This window comes from Bubalus kerabau, chromosome 19 (genome assembly GCF_029407905.1).
Source record: "Bubalus kerabau isolate K-KA32 ecotype Philippines breed swamp buffalo chromosome 19, PCC_UOA_SB_1v2, whole genome shotgun sequence".
Classification (NCBI taxonomy): Eukaryota; Metazoa; Chordata; class Mammalia; order Artiodactyla; family Bovidae; genus Bubalus; species Bubalus kerabau.
This window is the reverse complement of record NC_073642.1, coordinates 68,119,418-68,143,733: the sequence shown is the minus strand read 5'-3', so window position 1 is coordinate 68,143,733 and position 24,316 is coordinate 68,119,418. Positions and strand designations below refer to the sequence as shown.

Genomic DNA, 24,316 nt, shown 5'->3' with positions numbered 1-24,316 from the left:
GGAAACTCAAGGGACAGATCTTTAGAGAAAACGATCAGACCCTGAACTAGCAGAGCAGCTTGTGAGCACAGCGCGTGGGGGCCCAGGGGCGTGTTCTCCTGGGAGCCAGCGCGTGTAGGACTTCGCTCTGGTGGGTGCAGGTGGCTGCGATGCCTTTTCCTCTGTTCTCTGGGACACAGTCCCCTCCCGCCAGGTCCGTACTCAGGACGAGAGGGAGAGGCTCACAGCACGGCCTTCCTGCCGGCCGTGCCAGTTACAGGACAGGCCCGAGGGACCCAGCTGCCCACTGCCAAGGCCAACCCGGAAGAAGGTCCGGGCCTGGGCGGGGTGGTGGTGGCCGCACCTGGAAGAAGCACCCAGGAGGCACGTGGCGGGTGACAGGTACAGAAATTCAACAGGCGGCCGTGTGTGCAGTGACGTCAGTTTGAAAATCGTAAAACATTTTCTTTCACTGACATCGGTACAGTTGTAAATCGAACCAGCTAACGCTTGTAATCTTAAAATTGGGGCCATATCGAGTGTAGCACTATTTTCTACAACTATAAACTCAGGGTTGTACTTTCCCTAAATTGGCTTCATCATCATTACTCTCAGAGCCCTACAGAATTTAGGGGAGCTCAAGACTAGAGCAAGAACCATCTGTAAAAGGGCACCTTTCACCAGAAACCCGAGATCAATGCAGGTTTAAACATTTTTTAAAATAAAGATAATTTAAAGGCAATGGAGACAATTTTGTTCCTAATATAGATAGCCCTATGTGAGTCAAAACTGAGAAAAGTATATGGAACCCTGGAAGTTATTTCCACAGCAGCCTCTTCGTACGTTCACTTTAACAGAGGGGCTTCCCAGCCGTGGAGACAGTGCCCTTGCTGTTCTCTGAGGCATAGCCAGGGGCCCAGGAACCACCATCACACCCGGCGAGACCTGCCCCTTCCCAGCAGGGACATCCCGGGACAGGGCACCTTGGTGAGAGGGGCTCTGGGGTCCTGTTGCACCCATGTCCCTGGCCTCAGGGATGTGAGAGACCGACCTCCCCCACCGCTGCAGTACCCAGGTGTCATATCCCAGGTGGCTGAAAAGGGCTGAGGTGAGCAGGCTCCTCAGGTCAGAGCGCCCAGGCCCGAGGGCGCTCGGTGTGGGGACCAGGGCTGCAGGCACCCCGAAGCCCACAGGCACCCCGCCAGCTCCCAGAACAGCAGCCAAAGGGACCCAGGCCAGGGCCATGTGCAGAGCACCAAGAAGCCTTGGAACTGTTCCACCTGGATATACCCTGGTCAGAGAAGATGACCGCAGGATCTACCTGCCTCAGGGACAGTGGGCCCGAGGGCCGCCGTCCAGGTGCCTCCCACCACCCTCTCACCCCAGGGCAGACCCTGCACGGCCCGTGTGGCGGAAACCGCTCATGAGTATCTCTTAGTCAACTGATCTTCCTGAGACAGTCATAGAGTAATTCCTCTTCTACAGATTTAAACCTAAAAAGTGTCCCCCATGCTTGCACTGAATATATTCCCATTTCCTCAGTTCTCAATATTTTTGCTCTGAATCCACCACTCTGTAGCTTTTAACTGCTTGTTTCTGAAACATCTGATTTCCAACAACAGCAAGAGGCTTTTCATCGTTCTACTCTATCACCACCATGGTCTGTGATGACCTCAGGCCTTGGCGTCAAGGGGGAAGCGGGGACCCGTTAGGACCCCCGGCCCCTGCAGGGGCGCGGCCGCAGCCCTCACCTCGCTCCTCAGGAGGGTCTGGACGCTGCACTTGTGTGGGCAGGACACCGCCACGCAGGGACACTCCGTGTCTTCATGTTTCTGGAGGAGAAAGAGAGACCATTGCTAACTCTGAAACACAAGACCTGGCTTCCTTCAGAGGCCGCCAGCGCCCCCACGAGGCCCCAGGGTGCGCCCCCTGTCCACAGTCACGCCCGTGTCCCAAGGCTCCCGTCACACCTGCATGGGCCGTTGTGTTACAGAAGCGTGAGTGCTGACAAGGCGGGCCCTCACCAGAGCTCCGCAGACCTGACTGGTCAGAGTGACTTAAGAAGGGGACACTCTAGGACAGTCCCGCCCCAGCCCACCTGCGTGCCCTCCAGCCATGTCCCCCGGGCCAACGCCGCCCTGCCACCTGCGCCCAGCAAGCTTGCTCACACAGGGGTGGATGCCAGGGCCCAGCCTCTGCTGGCTGGGGTGGACATTTCCCCCCATGCTTCTCAGCTTGGAGTCTGGAAACGATGCTTCTCAAGAGCCTGAAAACAGTGTGATCCCCGGGAATTTAAATTCTGTCCTGAGAACGTGCCTGGATTCCCTTTAATGCAAGGACGATGTAGGTATGTTCCCGTGTGGCCGTTCTCTGATGGCACAGATTTCAACATAGAGCCTGGGTGATGGCCACTGCCAAACTCGGTGCCGTGGGCACCTGCTGGCACCTGTCCGGTACACCTGCCACCAGCAAAGCATGGGCCAGAGCTCCCGCAGGCCAGCAAGCCCAAGCGGGCCTGGAGACAGCACCTCCAGACACGTAACAGAGGCCACACAGGGAGATCCTAGACCTGCCATGAAACACAACTGCGGGGCCAGGCCTCAGAGGGCAGCACTCAGCAGGAGGAGAGACGGTGGGCTTCCCTCAGGCCTAGGACACTCTGGTTCTGCTGGCAGGGCCTCCAGCCAGGCTGCATCGGGGCAGTGCTAGCCACGGGCTGTCTGACCAGGAGGTGTGTGGGCCAGGGACACGGTGCCCGCAGGGACACTTCTCTGGCCCGCGAGGCCAGTCATCCTGCCACCTGCAGTCCCTGATCTGGATCAGCCTGGCAGGTGGGCAGTGTGGAGAGGACCCCTCTGCTCCTGAGTATGGTGGGCTCTGTGGGCCTCCACAGAGCCCCCAGCGCCTGCAGCCCACCGAGCCCCCAGCGCCTGCAGTGGGCGAGCCCATGGCTGTCTGGAGCTCATTGGAAGGCTCTTGGCTGGACTGAGCCTGACCAGCTTCTCCCGCAAGGGGACCCCCCTGGGTACTGCTCAGAATCCCTACAAGTTCCCCGGTGCCAAGTCAAGGCTTCCTGCATCTTTCAGTGGGGAGGTCTTGGCCAGATGGTGTCATCTATAGGCGGGGTGTGACCAGATCTCCCTCGGAGGGCAGTGGTAAGGATGGAGTCAGTCCCGGACCTGGAGAATGGATGTGGCCAGTGCTCCAGATGCCACACCCCCCTCCCAAAGCTCCCATTCCCCAGGCCGGCCCTGCCCTGGCCTTGGGTCAGCCTGGCCCAGGACAGCGAGGAGCACGGATGGACAATCACCCCGCAGCCGGGGTGTGGGGAGAGCACCTGGAGGTGGGGTCGCAGGGGGAGCGCTGAGACAACTCAGGGGAGGGGCCGTGCGCTGGGGAGGGCAGGCGGGGGGCAGCGGGAGGAGAGGCTGGGGCCTGCACTCCAGACCAGTCAGGAGCTTCATGTGCGGCCTGCAGACTTGTGCAAGGATGATCAAAACAGGCTTTTCTGGCTATCGGAGGGTAAGCGTCTCACATGGGACTTGGGGGGTTTTGCCATTTCTGTCAAACCTTCCCATCTCCAACAGCGATGGGTGAAAAAGGCAATGGTGTGACTTGTAATTCTTTAACGTGTAGCTATCAGCACGCTCTTTATTTTAAGCATTTCTATTTCCTGTGAATTGCCATTTATAGCTTTGCCCACTTCAGTGGGTTGAACAGTGACCCCTGAAATATCTCCCCCTGGACCTCAGAGGGTCTCTGCAGATGTAATGAGTTAAGAGGTGACCCCTGGCCACCCTTTACAACTCTCTGACTTTTAACAAATTAACAGAACTGTTCAAAGAGAATGATACTCTATAATCTCTGGGCTAAATGGAAGAATTTTTTTTCTGATGCGTTATGCTAACAGATTAAAAAAATAAACTCAAAAATACCTGACACGCCAATACCATGGTTTAAAGATAGAAAAGAACTGCTCATAAGACCCTGAGGGTCTCGGTGCTGTATCAGTCTACTTTTATCAACACTTGATGTACTTGTCACACCACTGAACGCAGAACAAGGAGGAAAGTCAGGATGACCTGGGGCTTCGGCCCTAAGTTAAACAACTGCGCTTTTGAAAAATAGACTTAAGGCCTGAGAGGACGAGATTGTATGCGAGTTGAAAGAACAAGACTTGGGAGTCGAATTCCGCCACCACCGACAAGATGAGGGCCCTTTCCTGGCGGGGCAGGAAGTATGGGTGTGGCTGCCTGCTGGCGCCGGGGCCCCGGGGCCCGGAGTGGGGGCACCAGCATGCTCCCCACAGTGATCACAGGCGGACAGAAAGCAAGATCTGCCCCAAGACACACTGCAGGGTCAGCACCCTGAGGACACGCCAGGATGCCTCCACCACTGAAAGGTAGGAAGATTTATGAGGAAGGTTTCCTTGTACAACTCAGGCCCCAAACTTGCAATTACTGCTCTGAGCTTCTGCACCTGCCTCCTCTCTGCAGTCAACACATTTAAGACCCCCCGTCAGGTCAGATGCCACTTCCTCTTGACAGCCCTCACCAACCCCGTCAGGCCAGGTGAACCGGCCCTTCCCACGCCGGCATTTACACGGCTGGCTGTCTCCCCCGCCAGACGGTGGAGTGAAGGGGCACGACTGTGACATGCTGTCTTGTGTGTCCTGGGCAACCAGCTCGGGGTCTGCTGCCCCAGCGTTTCCAGCCACCAGCAGCGATGCTGCTGTTCCAAAACCCGCCTCTGCGCAGGCTTGACTGAGCTCAGAGTTGGTTACTGACAAGCGGCTTCACTCACATGCTCTACAATTCTTTATCAAATGAAAATCAATTTCTGAATTCTATTCTGCAAATAGAGGTAATTGATTTTTGCAAGAAGCAAAGTATAACTTTGATAGCAACATGGTAATATGTGTAAGGTCGGGAGGATTGCTCATTGGGTACATGTTGCCTTCACTCAAATTTAATTACTGAAGAAGTTATTCAATTATGAAAAATACTATGGCTATTTTACAAAGGGGAGGGCACTTTAAGGTTATTAATAACCAGAAACAACAATCATACAGGAAACAGACTTCACGAGGGAAGAAAGCCACAGGCACAGAAAAGTTAAGCAAAGAAGGTAAAGTGGAGGTTATGGTGATTACTCTCACTTCATACAGAAAAACTAAGACAACCATTTCTAAATGGGGGTCAGTATGTGCTCCTGAACATCTGCCAGGAACGAGCTGGTGGTCCTCAGGCCTGGCTGCCTGTCCAGGGCCCCTCTGTCTGCTGACCCACCAGTCACTGGCCTGCTGGCTTCAGAAGCCCCGCCCAGCCCCAGCTCCGCCCCCACCTGCCCTGCCACGCCCCACATCTCCCTCTGGGACGTCCCCCTTGGGGCCCTCCCAGGCTGGCCGCCCCTCCGCTGGATGACCCCCTTTGCTTTGCAGGCTGTAAGCACTGTGCGCCCAGGCCTCAGGCCTTGACTGGCCCTTCTCTCTACTCGCTCCAGGCCCCGGGCTGCCAGGACCACCTATTCACACACTGTGGCCCAGACCACTCCCTCCTCCCCAGAGCCCTCTCTCCCTCTGAGCCACACTTGGACAGGGCACTCTGGTTCATCCGCTGCTCTAGTTACAAGTGCTGGGCATCCGCTCAACTCACACTCTGTGCTCAAGCCACCAGCTAATCCCACTGGCTCTGTGTAATGCTGACCAACCACATCTGCCCCGTGCTCAGGGCTGCCCAGACGCCCACCTCTGGTCTGCCTCCATCACCTTCCCACCTCGCCCCTGCCCTGTGCGAGGCAGCCCCTGAAACCCACCTGCTGAGTTGGCTCCGTCTTAGAGCCAGGGCTGCCCGTGGCCACTTCCCCTGCCCCAGTGCTCTTCCTGCATCGTCCCGACGGCCTTGGAGGGGCCCGCCCTCACCACCCCTCCTCCCGTCTTTGTTGTACTTATGACCTCTTCCCGCTGGAAGATGAGGTCACCCTGAACCCCTAGAACAGCACCCAGCACACAGTAGGCATGTAGTAAATATATACTCAACAACCAAATATTCAACAGTGTCCACACCACTGACTCTTTTGGAAGCTTGTCCTCCATCCCAACATCTGTTTCTCTTTAATTTACACGTAAGTGATCTGATTCTAACATGTGCACAATATAAAACCGTGCGGAAACAAGGGAGGCACGAAAAAATGTTAACTTCTCCTCTCTCTCCAAGAGAGACAGCTGTACTTCAACGCTGTGGGATCAATCACCCTGCTGAAGTGATGGTTCTGTCTCGGAGTCGTAGAATGGTTAAGCGATCTGACAAGAGGAGGCTATTCCCTGGGACAAGTGGAAAATTCTACCTTTTTTTTGAATAATCAGTCTTCATTTCTGTTTTTTTTTTTTTTTGGCACCCCAAATGACAGTCGATCAAGGTAATGGAAAATGCTAATTGCGTGAATCAAAACAGGCAAAACAAATACAGCTTAGCTCTGAAATAAAGTCAGATGAAAGTTGCTGGTTATGCCTATCTTTTCTCTTTATTTCTGAGAGGACAGTCACTCGGCACGCTATCCTGTGGACGAGTGGGCTCTGGACGGAGCCCGGGGGAGGCGAGGGACACCGCACCTGCAACGTGACCATCGGGACCTGGCTCTTGCAGTGGCTGCAGGTGGCCTCGCGGTATTTACAGGCCTTCTCCACGTGGTCACGCAGGTCCTTCCTCAGCACTTTCTCTTTGCAGTCGGCACGGACACACGGGAGCTCCTCAAACTGGCAGTCATTCTTCAAATGCACCTGGAAGGCAGACCATTCGGAGTTCTCAACCGGCAGACCTCTAGTCTGATATACCAACTGTAGCTTCTATGCCGTCAAATCCTACGCAAGCGTCTCTTATCAGCTGCTAGACTAGTTTCTCACCAAGAAGGGTGACCAACCTATCAAGAGATACTGAATTTCATATTGCATTTAGTGATTACTCAAACTATATTGCTTTTGAAGAACTAAGTCAATTAACCTTTCTTCCTGGATAAATAAATGGTTATCCGCTAAGGACTTAGTTTTATTCTAATTCAAATATCCTTCCAGGATTAAATACGATAGTAATAAAAAAAAAAACATAAGAAGTTCCATGGAATTTTATGGTTATAAAAAGGAGGAGGTTTAAATGGGCCTTCTATAATTAACAGTCAATTCAGATTTCTTTCTACTCTAAATAGGGTAGGGTGCTCAAAAACCAATTGACATTTCTGCCTGTGATATCATAAAAATAACAGTTGACACCCAAGTGGCTCTGTCTGCTCTCCTATTTGGTTGTGTCTGAAAGATGGATGCAAACGTGGTCTTAGGGGCTCCATGGTGCTGACCGGGGACTGGTGTTTCTGGACGTCTCGCTGCACTCACCAGCAGGTGCCCCAGGGCCAGCTGCTCTGCACAGCCCCGGCCCTCGTTCCGACAGAATATCTGAAGGGCCAGAATCTCCCTCTTGCAGCAATTATCCTTAAACACCTGAAATTGAAAGATAGCTATTTTAGAGGATTAAGATTTCTTAATCTCCACATGCTGCTACTTTAGACAAGGCAAGACCACTCTAAAAAGTCACGAGCACATCTCTGAAGAGGGCTCACAAAGCACTAAGGATCGTTTTAATGTCTAAGTGAGCAGAATGAAGGAGCCATCCCCACTAAGAGACACAGTTTACATGATACAACCTTAACTACCAGCTTTTCATGATAAACCCAGAGTAAGCAAGCTGTACTGAACAACTGAAGATCACTCTGGAGCATCCAAGCGTTTTAGATGGACTCTGACATTCTCAGGGCGAGCCCACACCAGGACCGAGTTCACACTTGGATCCTGGACACTGCCAGGCCCCAGCCTTGCTGGGAGCGGAACGTCCCATGGAGGAACGGGGCGGTGGGAGTGGGCGCTACAGCGTGAGGCCTTGCTAGATCCTCGCTGGAGGAACAGAGAATCAACCCTAAAAGACAACGAGCTGCAGACGGTTTGTACAACATTTATCTTGGTTCCTGCTCTGAAGGGTATATCACTTGTAACTAACTCATTTTTCACCAAAAAGAAGGCATTAGCTTGCTACTTAAGAAACTTTTAAAGACATGTTGCAAAGATATAGTTAATCCAACAATGAAAATGTCCCCCTTTGAAAATGAAAACCCTCCTTGAATTTTCTTTTTCCCTTAGAGAGCAAGTACTCTCCGTCTTTCTAACAACACAAGCTACACCCCTAGCACTCAGACACTTCTAAGAAACCCCCGCACCAATGCTCTGTAACAGCAGAAAACCAGGGAGCTCTTTCTTGACTCCAAAAGCAAAGAAATAGAATCAACAGCTGCTAAGAGTTAAAAATAAACTAATTTGGAGCCAAATCTAATCTTAGGTAAACATGACTTTTTTTTAAAAGGTCATAATTTAAGATGTTGAAGTCAACAGAACAGGTATTTTTAACCAGTAAGAAACAATGTGATCACAGAAAATGATCCTTCTGTGCCACTAAGTTTCTTTTCTTTTCTTTGGGCTGCCCCTCATGGCTTGTGGGATCTTAGTTCTCTGACCAGGGACTGAACCTGGGTCCACGTCAGCAGAAGCACGGAGTCTTAACTGCTGGATCACCAGGGAATTCCCTAAGTTTCTTAAATCACTTGAGTTTAACTTTGGTTCCCCAGTGGCTCAAATGGTAAAGAATCTGCCTGCAATGCGGAAGACCCAAGTTTAATCTCTGGGTTGGGAATATCCCCTGGAGAAGGGAATGGCAATACACTCCAGTATTCTTGCCTGAAGAAGTCCGCAGACAGAGAAGCCTGGTGGGCAGCAGTCCATGGGGTCACAAAGAGTCTGACACAACTGAGTGACTAACATAACTTCATAACTTAGGGAGGAAAAAACATAGATTGAAAACGTAAGAACAATAAAAGTACAGAACTTCAGGGCTGAGAAAGAGCTCGTATCATTTCTGCAACCATCCCATTTTATAGATGGGGAAGCTGAGGCCCTGGGGTGGTGCCCGTCTCAGTGACCTGCCCAGTGGCTGAGGTGAGTCTCCCGGGGCCCAACCAGACCTACATTTCCCCATGAGGATCCCTGGCTTATTCAGTCTCATTTACGAGTCTTCATCAAACTCCATAATCGTTCTTCAGCTATCAATGCCATTGAAAAAACAGGGGTAACAACACTGAATAATGAAATGAGGCACTAAACAGTTCACCTCAGCCCACTGCTTCAACCTCCTCTCCCAGTCACATTGGTTTGCTGTTCTTATTTAGTCGCTCAGTTGTGTCTGACTCTTTGTGACGCCGTGGACTGTAGCCCACCAGGCTCTTCTATCCATGGGCATATCCCAGGCAAGAATACTGGGGTGGGTTGCCATTTCCTTCTCCAGGGGATCTTCCTGACCCAAGGATTGAACTGTATTGTGTCTCCTGTATTGGCAGGTGGGTTTTTTACCACTGAGCCACTGGGGAAGCTTGTTACATTGGTTAGATAATCACTAACAGGTTGCCGTGTTAAGACAAGGGGTAGAGCTGAGTGACCTGTTTTTCTTACAAAAAATCCCCTCCCTACTGCTGGGCAGGTAAATGCTGAGGAGGCACAGGTATGCGGATATTGGACAATTCTGTCTCTGACCTGCCTGGAGCAGGTGATGCTGGGGCCCATCCTGGCAGCCCTCGGGCCCCCGTTGCCAGCAAGCCCCAAGTCCCCACGCACACGGGTGCTGCCAAACAGCAAGGCCGCGGGAAAACCCGAGTGAGAACTTCACTGTGCAATTTAATGGCCTACGCTTAAAAAATGGTTAGGTTCATTAATCAAAATATCAGAACCACATATTTTTATTGATCTTTTAAGTACTTCAAGAACAAGTGGTTTCAAATGAGAAGTGTGCCTGGGAGGGCTTGGCAGGGTGCAGACGACCACATGCTGGGTGAGAAGGGCCCAGGCCCCCGGGGTGCTGGGCTGCGGGACCCTCACGAGCTCTGAGGCACCCTCGGCCACGCAGGGGACAGGAGGGCTGAAAGCGCATGTGTCTAATGACTTCCAGACGCTGCGTGGAGCAGGAGACAGCACATTCGGTGGGGCCTGCAGACCAGCACCGTCTGAAGCCTGAATGCAGCCATCTGGGAGGAGGACCAAGATAACAGTGCACATCCCCCACCCGGGGTCTTGGGAGGTGAAACCATGACTGACCCAGGGGAGGAGGCAGGCTCGGGGGCTGAAGCACCTGCCCAGCTTATCTGCCCAGTGTGCCGGGGTGCTTACAGCCCCCTGCCTCGACCCTGCTCTGCCAGCCATTAGAGCCAGGGAAACTCAGAGCCAGCGCGCAAGATGCGAACCTTGCGGAAGGCACCACCCAGTGCAACACGGAGACTAAACAGCTTTTTAAAAACCAGGAATACCTTGTCTTTGATGATGACTTCTTGACAAGCAGTACATTTTGGGCTGGAGGAGCTGAGGGGAGAGACACAGTAAACGTGTTAGAGGGTGAGCACCTTCTCATCTGAACCCACTGGGAATGCTGAGCCATTCACTTAGGGGTAGTGTCTGCTGTGCAGAGCTCGGAGCACCAGGGCTTCAGGATGCCAGGGTAAGTTTGGTTTAAATACGGTTTAAATGGGAAAAAAGGGCTAAGATTCTTTTTTAGTAGTGATTTTTCATAAGGAAGTTTTTCAGCAGAGCAGCTTAGATCAGTCCCTCTTGGAAAGTCCCTTTCAATTAAAAGTGAAATTTCATTTCAGAAACCAAAAGCAGCTCCCCGCGGAGGGGCTCTGCGGCATGAGTGTCCCCAGCTCCCCGGAGGGCCTCTGAATAGCGCTGCCTTACCAGCACAGAAAGTGCTGGATCCACAGGCTGTCTCCTTCACAGCCGCTGAAAGGCTGATGGAATTCCACGGACTTGAATCCCGTGGGAATCGAAAGCTGAGCCTGTCTACAGAGACCACGAGTCTCCTACATGCTTCTTGTCCCCAAACTCAGGACACGAGCCACTGCTCCCTAGCTGCCCTTTTTTGGACTGAGTCTCACCCCCATCCTGTGCTGGAAACCACCTCCGAGAGATTAAAAATAAAAAACTAATTTTGAGTGCTCCTTCCTTCCAGGGCCCCTGCCCTCGACAGCCTGAGGGCACCTGGCATCCAGGCCAGGGGCACGGTGGGGGATCCGGGAGCAGCAGGCAGGTGGGCAGGAGAGCCCAAGTGGGAGACCTGAGGGTCGGGGGCAGGGACATTAACAGGCTTTAAAATGATAGCTCGCTCATCCAGACTTCACTAGCACGGAGCCTGTGCTCACCTGTTTTAATCATGGGACCTTCTGAGCGCCCTTAGAGCCCAGGGCACCTGAGCAGGATCCCCTGACACCTGCCGAAGGCCGGAGCAGGAGGAGCGCCAGGAGGAGAGGAGGGCGAAGACTGGAAGAGACCCCGCCCCCGGCCCACGGTGCCCCGCACAGGGAAAGCAGGCGCACTGGGTCTGCGCCACTAAACTCCGTTCCAGAGCTGAGTCCTCAGTCTGGGGGGAGAGGACGAGAGCTCAGCCGCAAGTCCCCAGAGGGGGCTCTGGGGAGGGAGGCTGCCCCCAGCGGAGGGCTGGACGAGCCAGGGCAGCCTTCCCGGTTCCCGCCCGCCGGTGGGGGCCCAGGCTGAGCACAGTGCTCAGCACCCCGCCGGGTGAAACCTGCGGGATGAACCAGCACGCTCTGCTATACAACTCCAGCCTCCCTGACGCTGGGGGCTTTGAACGGTGTTAATTCACAACGACATGCCCACGTGGGCTGCTGCGGACTCCCTGACACTCAGCTCCAGGGCATCCTGTCCTTACCGAGGACCTGCCCCCCACATCCCGAACCGGTTGCACATCCCCTATCCTGGGGGATCGCCCTGAAGGGCCCCACCATCGTTGGTGGACGGGGTGGCTCCTCCCCAGAACGTGAGTGCCTCCAGCAAAACTGGGCCTGGCAGACAGGGGACAGGGGCCCCAGGGGAAAGACCTCGCAGGGGGAGTTGGGGGGGTGCCCCAAGTCTGCAGCCAGACCCAGGCCCTCCAGCCAGACGCACCTGAGCAGGGCGCCCATGCAGGTCTCGCAGAAGCGGTGCCCGCACTCCGTCTGCTTGGGGCTGCAGAGCACCAGGCGGCACTTCTCACACTTGTACTTGTCCTCCACGGCCTTGACGAAGTGCTCCTTGTAGCCGCCCTGCTCGGGGACCAGCACGGCCGGCCCGGCTCCGCGCTCGGGGTGCAGCTTCAGCGGGGGGTTGGCAGGCAGGGCGCCGGCCGCGTCCAGCTTCTTACTGGGCTCCATCCTAGGAGAAGGGGGTCCATCAGAGCAGGGACGTGGCGGGGGGCCGGCAGCCGGCCGGGGCTCCCCGCGGGCTTCCAGCTTCCAGCACCCAGGTCTCCGCCCGGGGCCTGCTGCGAGGCGCAGACTGCATCATTAAGGCTCTTCAATTTAATATGCAGATGATGCTCTGCGTCACTTTGGATTCTATGGACCGGACTGTTCTGACGGTGTGGCTCCTGTCACCCAGCGACCTTGGGCGGGCTGCCCGGCCCCCTTCTCAAGCCCGCCCTGCAGCCTCGGACCCACCCTGGGTGTGCGGGACCCGGTGCCCGGGACTGGATGCCGGCGGGGATGCTGGGCCTGGCCAACCGCACAGTGACACGTGGCCAGTCCCCACCTGCGAGGCCCTGTCCCAGCAAAGTAGAAGGTGCCTGGAGACACAACAGAGCTCCTTTCAAAACTCACCGGGTCTCTCAAGACCAGCTATGCTCCTGCTCAATCCTTCTATTTCTGCTACTGACACAACTAAGGCCCAAATGCCTTCTCATGAGGTGCTGGGCGCCCGCCCCCCCCACCTCAGCCCGAGGCTCCCCAAATGCCTTCTCCTTATGAGGTGCTGGGTGCCCGCCCCCCCCTCAGCCCGAGGCTCCCCAAATGCCTTCTCCTTATGAGGTGCTGGGCGCCCACCCCCCCTCAGCCCGAGGCTCCCCAAATGCCTTCTCATGAGGTGCTGGGCGCCCGACCCCTGCTCATCCCAAGGCTCCCCAAATGCCTTCTCCTTATGAGGTGCTGGGTGCCCAACCCCCCCCAGCCCGAGGCTCCCCAAATGCCTTCTCATGAGGTGCTGGGCGCCCGCCCCCTGCTCATCCCGAGGCTCCCCAAATGCCTTCTCCTTATGAGGTGCTGGGTGCCCGCCCCCCCCCCTCAGCCCGAGGCTCCCCAAATGCCTTCTCCTTATGAGGTGCTGGGCGCCCACCCCCCCTCAGCCCGAGGCTCCCCAAATGCCTTCTCATGAGGTGCTGGGCGCCCGCCCCCTGCTCATCCCGAGGCTCCCCAAATGCCTTCTCCTTATGAGGTGCTGGGTGTCCACCCCCACCCCCTCAGCCCAAGGCTCCTCACCAGCCAGGCCAGGCCAGGCCGGACTGGGGTTCTGCAGGAACGGGGCACGCTACACCCCTGGCCCCAGGGGACCTGGTGGGCTGGGGGCAGAGGCCGCGCTGCCCGAGGCTCACTCCTCACGCTGCCTCTTCCCGCCCCTGGACAGGGCCGAAGGGAGGTGCGCCCGTGGCCGGGATGTACAGGAACCACGCAGGAGGCAGTGCCCATGACAGGAAGATGACCTGTGTTCCAGCCACATGGGGGTTACTTTTAACAAAACAGTACACTACTGTGCTAAGCGCAGGAGCCTCCTGTGGCATCTATTTGTGATACCAAAAAAAAAAGATTTTAAAGTGACCCCCAGCAACCCTTTGCTCACCATCACTGATTAGAATCCTGTTTGTCAAGACGCTAAACAGGAAGGTGCCTGTCTGGGAAACAGATCAACCAGGAGTCAGGCTGTTGCCACGGGTCGCCTGCCCGTCCTCCTGCAGATGCTGACCCCAGCTCCGCCGCCCTCCTCTCCACACCCGTCCCGCATTCTCACGGAGCCCACCCTGGTCAGCCCACTCAAGGCCCGCCCCCGCGGTCCATCCTCCCAAGACTGCTGCTTATGGTTTATTTACTGCCTCACTCCCTGAGGCAGGGCGTGGGTTTGGATCTGCTTTGTTGAACAGACCCTGGGCACCTGGAATCACTAGGGCCTGAGGTAAAAGATTCTCATTACTCATCTGCTGAGTTAACAGAGGGAAAGGTGAGGTCTGAGCCACTCATAGCAAACAGTGTTTCTATGAAGCCAGAAAAAAGAAAAACTGCAGTTTTCAGAACTGATCTCATAGCCTCATGCCGTGAAAACCTGCGCTTAGGTCAGACGCTGCTCGCAACTGTGGTTTAGTACTTTATCCTGTGACATGTGAGGGACGTGTGCTCCGTAAGTGAACGGTTTTCAGGGAGACATGTTTGATTCTTCGGCTGTGAATTCCTACTTCAAACATAAGAGACAACTCAGGATGAAGCTCATGACAAACGGTCACTGCTTGTTCACCTGTAACAGGTGTGGGTCACACGGCCTCTGCACAGACACGTGAAGAACACAGGTTTGGCTCCTCGGTTTTTACAGGCTGCTTAAGACAAGTGAGCACACGCCAAGAATCGCAAGCACATGAGGAGAACCTCCCTGCAGCCTGTCCTGCAAGGCAGAGCACAGGCCTGTCAGGACTCCTCTGGAATGTGGGGTGCTGACCGGGCACACACCCCAAGGGCTGCTCAAAACCCCGCCCAGGGCCCCCGTCCCGCCCCACGCACGGTCCATTCCTGAGCTGAGCTGCTGGCTGGATAACGAGCTTCCAGGGATGGAGGGAAAGAAGCACCTGGGCAGGACAGACAGGAAAAGCATCAGCCCTCCCTGAATACTCGCAAGTGAGGTCAGAGAAGATGATCTGAACACGATGCACCCAGGACAGGCAAATCCCAGAGCCCCAGAGCAGGTGCTCAGTCGGCAGGGGTGGGCGCACCTATTAACGGGAACGGGGCTTCCTGGGTGACCCGAGGGTTCTGGAACTGGGCACAGAGGTGACCGCACATTCTGTGAAGAGACTAAAAACCAGTGAGCCTTACGCTTAAAGGGGGTGGACTCTATGGTATGTGAATGATACTTCAATTTGAAATCTAAACAAAGAATATTTCAAAGTAACTGTTTAAGCCAGTTCCATTTAGGTTTGGTTAATTTGTGACATTTATACATGCCGTCACACACTTTAAATGTAAGACTAGAATCTAAGTGGCTAAGCCCGATGCTGGGGAAGGGCCTCAGGAAGATTTCTCTGTGAGAGTAGATGCTCGCAGAGAAGACAATGAGGCCCAGAGCCGGATGCTCTGCTGGTGTCCGTGCGAGTGTGCAGACACCCAGCATCAGCACACACACGTGGAGGGAACGCGTCTCCTCCTTCCTCCACACAAACCATGCTGCGTGTGCAACACACGCAAACTAACCTACGGCTCTCCTGCATCACCAACTGCATCCCGGGCATTTCTCCACAGCGGCCTGTAAACAGGCACCGTATCACGGGGAAGGGCCACACGGCACGCCACGTGGGGTTCTCTAGTTCTGCTCACGGACAATGAGGCTGGTTTCAGCTGATATTATAAACGACCTGCAGAGAACACTCCTGAACACATCTTTGCACACTTAGGCAAGCACACACCAACATGGCTGCTGGGTCAAAGATCACGTCCGTTTTAAAATATATTGTTATTCAGTAGCCAAGTCGTGTCCGACTCTTCGCGACCCCATGAACTGCAGCACGCCAGGCTTCCCTGTCTTTCACCAACTCCCTGAGTTTGCTCAGATTCATGTGCATATAGAATCACTGCCCAATATCTTTCTAAAAGGGTTGCCCATTTTATACTTCCTCCAATGATTAGTAAACTGTTAAACATTGTTTTAGAGGACAACAGCCGGTTTTGCCCCAACGCTGAAGCTCTGACTTTGTTTCGGCCTCAGCCGTGTTTCCTGGAAGGCAGTGCTAGCCGTGCGTGAGCGAGCCTCAGGCTCTCCCACGGGTGTTCGTCTCCTGAAGAGCCGCCAGTCGGCACGGCCGTGCAACGTGGGAGGGCGTACCCACTGGCCTCCCACTAGGTGGGAGAGGCCTTCTCAGGTGAGTTGCTCTGCAGGGGTTGCCGAACCAACCACATTTCATCTCACCAGATAACCAGGTACCTCCAGCATACATGGCGCTGTGCCTTGCTTGTCAGGGAAAGGTGGTGAGGGAGACTGTCCCCGCCCCCAAGGAGCTCTGCGGGAGTCCTGACGAAGGGGGGCACTGCAGGGTCAGCAGGGGTAATGGCGGCAGGAGCGGGAAGCGCCCCCTGAGAGCCTACAGGGGCTGCGGATCCTCAGGCTGGGAGGCTTGCGCCCCATGCTGGGGAGATGGGGCTTCCCGAGCGGGACTTGGGGCAGGACGATCCCAGCTCTAGCGGAGGGCAAGGCAGACACACACAGACGTAGCATGGCTGGGTGGGTGTGGCGGGTGGCCAGGTCCTGGGGGCTCCGGGGGTCAGACAGGCAGGGCGTCTAGCTGCGAGTGGCCTGGCTGGGAGCACAGGCCTGGCGCTCCTGCCCTGAGGCAAGTCCTCGGCCACAGCTTTTATCCTGTTTTTCTTTTCCCGTGAAAAGCAGACGGCGCCCCCGATTCTCGGGCATTTTCAGGCATCACTGAGGCATCGCATGCAGGATCCCCTGCAAACTGCAGCACTGCACCCAGAAGACGTGCCCTCCTCCCGCTGGGTCGCGGAGTCCACGGGCACCAGCTGCGTCCTCACTCTGGACAGCTTAAAGCCTTGTCAAAAAGCCCTTGCTCAGCAATTAGGCAAGAAAAATAAGAAATAAACAGCTTCCAGACTGGAAAGAAGAAGTAAAACTATTTCCATTTTCAGATGACATAATCTTGTGCATAGAACATACTAAGGAATCAACTAAAAACAAGCTGAACTAATAAACTTGTTCAGTAAAGCTGCAGGATATAATAGTTCAGTCAGTCAGTCATGTCTGACTCTTTGAGACCCCCACGGCCTGCAGCACGCGAGGCTTCCCTGTCCATCACCATCTCCCGGAGCTTGATATCAACATATAAAGTCCAGCAGCATTTCTATACACTAGCAGCGAACAATTCAAAAATAAAATTGAGAAAGCAATCCAATTATGAGTATCAAAAAGAATGAAATATATTCTGAAAATGATAAAACGTTGTTTTTCACCCTAAGTGGAAAGCTACCCCTGCTCACAGACTGGAACACTTGGCATCGCTAAGGTGGCACCGCCACTCAGCTGACCCACAGCCGTCTACACCCAGGCCTGAACCCCGGCTGCGCTTTCTTTTCTTGCAGAAATTAATAAGCTGAACCTAAAATTCACATTGAAATATGAGGGACTCAGAATAGACAAAATAATTCTGAAAAAGAAGAACAAAGTCGGAAGACTCACACTTCCTTATTTCAAAACTTACTACAGATGAAATCAGGATGCTGTAGTACTGGTAAGAAGGACGGACAGACAGTCAATGAAGCAGAACCAAGAGTCCAGACAGAAACGCTCACGTTTATGGCCAGCTGGTTTCAGACAAGGGCGCCAGCTCGTTGCTGGGGAAGGAGCAGGGTGTGCTCGGGCTGGCGAGCTCACGGCCGCCGCAGAGCAGAGCGGGCTGTGCCCCGGTGCGTCTCTTCACGGCTCTGGCAAGCCATGCTGGCAGCCACTGCCCAACACCTTCGGGACACCTGCGTCCTCCTTCCCAGGTGGGCAACCCAGTTCAACTCTGGTACAGAAAGTGCGCTTCACGGAGAACAGCAGGGTGGGCTCTAAGTCCTCCCGGGCTGATATCCTTCTCTGCCTTTCAAGAAAATGTAGTGTCTGTTCAGTTCAGTTCAGTCAGTTCAGTCGCTCAGTCATGTCCGACTCTTTGCGACCCCATGAATCACAGCACGCCAGGCCTCCCTGTCCATCACCAACTCCCGGAGTTCACTCAGACTCATGTCCATCAAGTCGGTGATGCCATCCAGCCATCTCATCCTCTGTCGTCCCCTTCTCCTCCTGCCCCCAATCCCTCCCAGCATCAGTCTTTTCCAATGAGTCAACTCTTCGAAGGAGGTGGCCAAAGTACTGGAGTTTCAGCTTTAGCATCATTCCTTCCAAAGAACACCCAGGACTGATCTCCTTTAGGATGGACTGGTTGGATCTCCTTGCAGTCCAAGGGACTCTCAAGAGTCTTCTCCAACACCACACTTCAAAAGCATCAATTCTTCAGTGCTCAGCTTTCTTCACAGTCCAATTCTCACATCCATACATGACCACTGGAAAAACCATAGCCTTGACTAGACGGACCTTTGTTGGCAAAGTAATGGCTCTGCTTTTGAATATGCTATCTAGGTTGGTCATAACTTTCCTTCCAAGGAGTAAGCGTCTTTTAATTTCATGGCTGCAGTCACCATCTGCAGTGATTTTGGAGCCCCCAAAAATAAAGTCTGACACTGTTTCCCCATCTATTTCCCATGAAGTGATGGGACCAGATGCCGTGATCTTCGTTTTCTGAATGTTGAGCTTTAAGCCAACTTTTTCACTCTCCTCTTTCACCTTCATCAAGAGGCTTTTTAGTTCCTCTTCACTTTCTGCCATAAGGGTGGTGTCATCTGCATATGTGACGTTATTGATATTTCTCCCGGCAATCTTGATTCCAGTTTGTGCTTCTTCCAGCCCAGCATGTCTCATGATGTACTCTGCATAGAAGTTAAATAAGCAGGGTGACAATATACAGCCTTGACGTACTCCTTTTTCTATTTGGAACCAGTTTGTTGTTCCATGTCCAGTTCTAACTGTTGCTTCCTGACCTGCATATAGGTTTCTCAAGAGGCAGGTCACATGGTCTGGTATTCCCATCTTTCAGAATTTTCCACAGTTTATTGTGATCCACACAGTCAAAGACTTTGGCATAGTTAATAAAGCAGAAATAGATGTTTTTCTGGAACTCTCTTGCTTTTTTGATGATCCAGTGGATGTTGGCAATTTGATCTCTGGTTCCTCTGTCTTTTCCAGACACATAAAAACGATGCTGGGCGATGTCCATGCAAGGTGAGAATAAGAATACAGCAACAACAAAACCCCAGCACCCAGCACCCATGTGACAGTCACCGTCGCCCAGCACGCCCCACCTCAGCCATCCCCTGCCTTGCTCCAAGTCCATGTCAGCCTCAACTTTGCAACTACAGTTCTCGTAGTGTCACACATTTTTCTTCTTAAAACATTTTTGCCTCTTTTTAACCTCATAAAAATGATATACCATACGCAGGCCTCTGCAATCAGTGTTGTATCAATGTTATGCCACGTGTGCTGTGTGTAGTAGACAGAGGTCATTCATGTTTTACTATAGTGTATATACTTACCTATCTTTTTATCACACTGCTTTCTGCTGGCATGGACACTCTGTTCTGAACATTCTGGAGCATCTGTCCTGGGGAACTTTCTCTACGGTACACACTCTAGATCACGGGACTAGGGTTAAGCAAACTGTAAGCTGTGGGTTATATATGGTCAGTCACCGGTTTCTGTTCGGCTCTCAAGCTTAAAACACTTATTCTTAAAGAGTCAGACAAACAAATGAAACGAAGGCAACTACGTGACACGACCGTACACATTACCCACGAAGCCTAGGATATTTACCTCTCGGCCTTTAGAGAATTTGCCAACTCCTGCCCTGAGCTTCACATCTAGAGTTCACAGGAACGGCTGGTTTGCAGGGTGTAGGCATGGCCAGTTCACAAGCTTCACTAACCCACCCTCTTATCAATGCTGGGCACCACTGGACAGCTTAATTTCCACCAATCTAGCAGGTACGAGGGTCCCTTTTCTTCCTTACTCTGATAATTAAATAGGTTTAGCATATTTTCACGTGCTCACTGGCCATTTGTGCTTTTCCTTCTGTTGAAATGCCTGACTGTGTCTGAATTTTTTAATTGGGTTATTGGTCTTTTAAAATATTGATTTGTAGAGGTGATTCATATGATATGACTGCTAGTCTCTTGTTAGTTATATGTATATGTTTTCCCCTTAGGTTGTGGCTTCACTTTAACTTTCTGCATTTTAATGAAGTGAATGAAGTTCTTAATTTTAATGTAGTCAAATGTATCCTTTTAAAGGATATCTTTATCTGTACCTCTTGGCCTTTTAAAAAGATTCAGATTAGCTTATGGGTGATGCTGATGAAAAAGGACAACCTAACATATAGGGAACCAAACTGAAAGCAGTTCTACTTCTATCACAGAATCATTCCCAAAAGAAGGGTGTTCTGCTCAAATAATGAGCCACCAACTATGTCAAACAGACTCACATTACTCAAGGGAAATTTTCTACCTAAACAAGAGCTTGTTTAAAAAAGAAATTACATGGACCCCGAGCAGGGCCCAGGGGGCAAGCCCACGCCCTGCTCTGTCAGTGAGATGGCGGATGTGGGCCTCAGCTGGCCCACGGTCCTCCCTGGTACCAGGACAGGTGGATGAATGAACCCACTCAGGTTAACCGCCGATCCCAGACTCCCCAACGATCAAGGTCACTGTAAGATGCCAGTTCTGATTGAAAGCAAACCTAATTTCTGATTGAAATCACCTGATCACCCCCTGAAACAACCAAGACAACAGGATGGTATCCTAAGTCTTAAGACAATTATCCGCTGACTGTGTCCTGAGGAAATGGAAGTTTCGGATGTAGGAAGACCGTCACTGGAGGCGAATTTTCCCCAACCAGCCCAGAGGCAGACGGCAGTGAGACTGAGCACTGCTCAAGCTGGCCGCCGGTGAGTGTGCCATTCTGACCACACACAAGGTCGGGCAGCAGAACCGCCAGAGTGAACCTGCTTCAGGTGCCCGCCCATCTGTGTGGCAGGGAGGGTGAAAACCTCAAGATCATCAAAGGAAATAAAACATCTATCTGCAAGACCAAAGTTTTCAAAAGCAACAAGGGAGGACACGGATATTAATTTATCTCTCATACTGTTCACCATTGTAAGTCAACTTAACTCCTTTCTGAAATCAGGTGGGGTGGACATAAATGAGGTAAATTCAAAATTGGTCGCCAGGTTAAGAACAGATGTGAGTGATGTCAGTGAAGATGGCTGAATACATAACTCCAAAGGTTCATCCTTCAAAAAAAGCAAGAAAAAAGATGGCAAGATCTGTCAGAAACAACCTGTGTGGAACTCTAAAACCTAAATGGAAAGCTTATAGCAATCAGAGGGATGCTTAATCAACAGAAACCCGCTGCACCTCGGTGAGGACAGTGAGCTCTGCGGCGCTTTCCCCAGCCCTGGCCCTCTCCCTAAGAGGCAGTGGCCTGGAAGACAGAAGCCTGCAATCCCAGCACGGGGACTGGCTGGATGCCGGGGGCAGGTGGAGCAGAACACACTCACATGCAAAGAGTTTCAGGAGTAGTTACGACCTATCTGGTGGCTCCCGCTCAAACGGCTTGACCTCATCAGACTCAGGACTCTCCCAGGGCTGAGGCAGCCATGGTGGGGCTGGGGGACTGTCCTAAAAACACTCAGAGGCAAATGGATTAGTTGCTGCTGGCTGGGCCAACGAGTAATGGTAGAAGAAAATGAGAGACAAACCAAAAGGTTGACAGGAAATGCTGGGAAACGAGGGCTCTGAAGAGCTCCAACGTGTTACCAGGATCCCAGAAGGCCACACACATGCTCAGGGCTGTGTGCACGCTCAGGAGAGATCCAAGAAGACCCTGAACCCTCACCTCTGGCTGACCTTCAGGTTCTGTACAAGCAGGAAGTGATGCTAAGGCAAACTTGCCAGCTGCCTGGCTGGGTGCTAAAAACACACCCTGATCCCACGTATACCCTGTGGGAAGAGATTCAGAGATAATTTTGGTTCCAGGCACTTATAGCAAATCTCTACCTGATTCTTCGCTGACCACTACACTGGTGGGACAGACTCCAGTGGCTACACATGATGAAGATGCGGGCCTGACAAGGTCAGCTCAAAAAGCCATTATGCAAACTAACTAAAACAAGCAGCAAGAAATACTGGGGAGAATCTCATTCCCATCTTTGCCATATGATAATATTCAAAATGTCCATTTTCAACAAAAAATTGTCAGTCAGGCAAGAAATAAGGAAGCATGGCCCACATACAGGAAAAAAAAAAAAAAAGGCAAGTAATAGACACTGTCTGGGAGGAGACACAGACATGAGACTTACAGCTGTGCACGAGCTCAAAGAGACTCAGGGAACTGCCTCCAGAAAAGCGAAAGGAACCATCCGAACAGTGTCTCACGAAACACAAAATATCAATACAAATCAATAAAGTGTTAAAAGAAGCAAATGGAGATCCTGGAGTTAAAAAGCACAATGATGGAAAAGAAAAATTCAATAAAGGGGCTCAACAGGAGAACTGAATAGATAGAAGAAAGAATTAGAGAACTTGAAGATAGGCCAATTGAGATTTGAAGATAAGACAACTGAGTTTATCCAGTCTAAGTAACAGAAGGAAAAAATAATAAAGAAAAATAGTAAAGAAAAATGCAAAGAGCTTAGAGACCTATGGGGCACTATCAATCATTCCACCATATACATTATCCTGGGAGTCCTAGAAAGGAGAGGAGGGACAGAAAAGGTGAAAACAATATTTTAAAAGATAATGGACAAGAATTTCCTATTTTTGATGAAAAGTATTAATTTGCACATTCAGGAAACTCAACAAACTCTATGTAGGTTAAACTCATCTATACTAATACACATTATTGTTGAACTGCTGGAGGAAAGAAGGAAAATTCTGAAAGCAGCAAGAGAAGTGACTCCTTACATAAAAGGATTTCCTCAAGAAGATTAACAGTTGACCTCTCATCAGAAACAATGGAGGACAGAAGACAATGGGATAATATTTTTGAATGGCTGAAAGAAAAAAATATCAACTAAGAATCCTCTGTCCCCGCCCCCCCAAAATACCATGTTTCAAAAATGAAGACTTGACAAAATACTAGAAAACTAAGCCCTAAAGCACATTAAATGTATTCTACACCACGATCAAGTGGAATTTGTCCCAGGAAGGTTAAGAGTGGTTCAGTATAAGAAAATCAATCAATGTAATATACCCAGTAACAGAACAAGGGTAAAATACACATGATCATCTCAACTGGTGTAGAAAAACAAGTGGGCAAAATTAAACACCCTTTCATTAAAAAAATCCTTAGAAACTAGGAATAAGAGGGAACTTCCTTGATATGGGGCTTCCCTGGTAGCTCAGATGATAAAAGAATCCATCTGCAATGCAGGAGACCCGGTTTCAATCCCTGAGTCAGGAAGATACCCTGGAGAAGGGAATGGCTGGAGAATTCCATGGACAGAGGAGCCTGGCAGGCTACAGTTCTGCTGCTGCTGCTAAGTCACTTCAGTTATGTCTGACTCTGTGCGACCCCATAGACAGCAGCCCACCAGGCTCCCCTGTCCCTGGGATTCTCAGGCAAGAAGACTGGAGTGGGTTGCCATTTCCTTCTCCAATGCACGCAAGTGAAAAGTGAAAGTGAAGTCGCTCAGTCGTGTCCGACCCTCAGCAACCCCGTGGACTGCAGCCTTCCAGGCTCCTCCATCCATGGGATTTTCCAGGCAAGAGTACTGGAGTGGGGTGCCATCGCCTTCTCGAGGCTACAGTTCACGGGGCCACAAAGAAACGACTGAGCAATCAATACTTGCATCTTCACTTTTCCTTTACGTGATAAAGGGTAAAGGGGATTTGTGAAAAACCCACATTTAATGGTGAAAGATCAGGAAGAAGGGAAGGATGCAAGCTTTCACCACTGTTACCCAGTATTATATGGAAATTCTATCCAGAGCAATTAGGCAAGAAAAAGAAATGAAAGGCATCCAAATTAGAAAGAAAGAAAGAAAACCAGCCCTATGCACAGACGATATGATCCTATGGATAGAAAACCTCAAAGACTTCACAAGAAAGTAACCAGAACTAATAAAAGAATTCACCAAAGTTGCAGGACACAAACGCCCAACAAAGAAACATCATTTCTGTTTCTACACAACAGCAACAAACTGATTTAGAAACCAACTCCATTTATAATAGCATCCAGAAGAATCAATTACCTAGGAATAAATTTAACCAATATGTGAACAATTTGTTCACAATTGCTGAAAGAAAGAACAGACCATTAAACGGTAAGATATGTGTCTGCTCCAAAACAAATCTATGTACATGGACTGGAAGACAATATTATGATCGCAATACTACTTCTGATGGTTAATTTTATGTGTCAACTTGTTGGGGTCACAAGGTGCCTAGACAGCTGATCAAATATTATTCTAGGTGTTCCTGTGAGGGTGTTGGATGAGATTAACATTTAAATAGATAGACTGAATAAAGCAGACTGCCCTCCCTAATGTGGGTGAGCCTCATTCAATCAAATACCTAAAGGGAA

At 51.6% G+C, this 24,316-nt stretch overlaps 1 protein-coding gene across 1 annotated transcript in view; it reads right to left on the bottom strand.

Moving 5' to 3' along the window:
- Positions 1-24,316, bottom strand: part of TRAF3 (TNF receptor associated factor 3) — a 120,136-nt gene that overhangs the window by 19,565 nt on the left and 76,255 nt on the right. The window contains exons 3-7 of the mRNA XM_055556142.1: positions 12,020-12,265; positions 10,369-10,420; positions 7,364-7,468; positions 6,590-6,757; positions 1,731-1,811 (exon numbers count right to left, since the gene is read on the bottom strand). Coding sequence (XP_055412117.1) covers positions 1,731-1,811; positions 6,590-6,757; positions 7,364-7,468; positions 10,369-10,420; positions 12,020-12,264 — 651 coding nt within the window. The 5' untranslated portion in view covers position 12,265. The remainder of the gene's footprint in view (positions 1-1,730; positions 1,812-6,589; positions 6,758-7,363; positions 7,469-10,368; positions 10,421-12,019; positions 12,266-24,316) is intronic.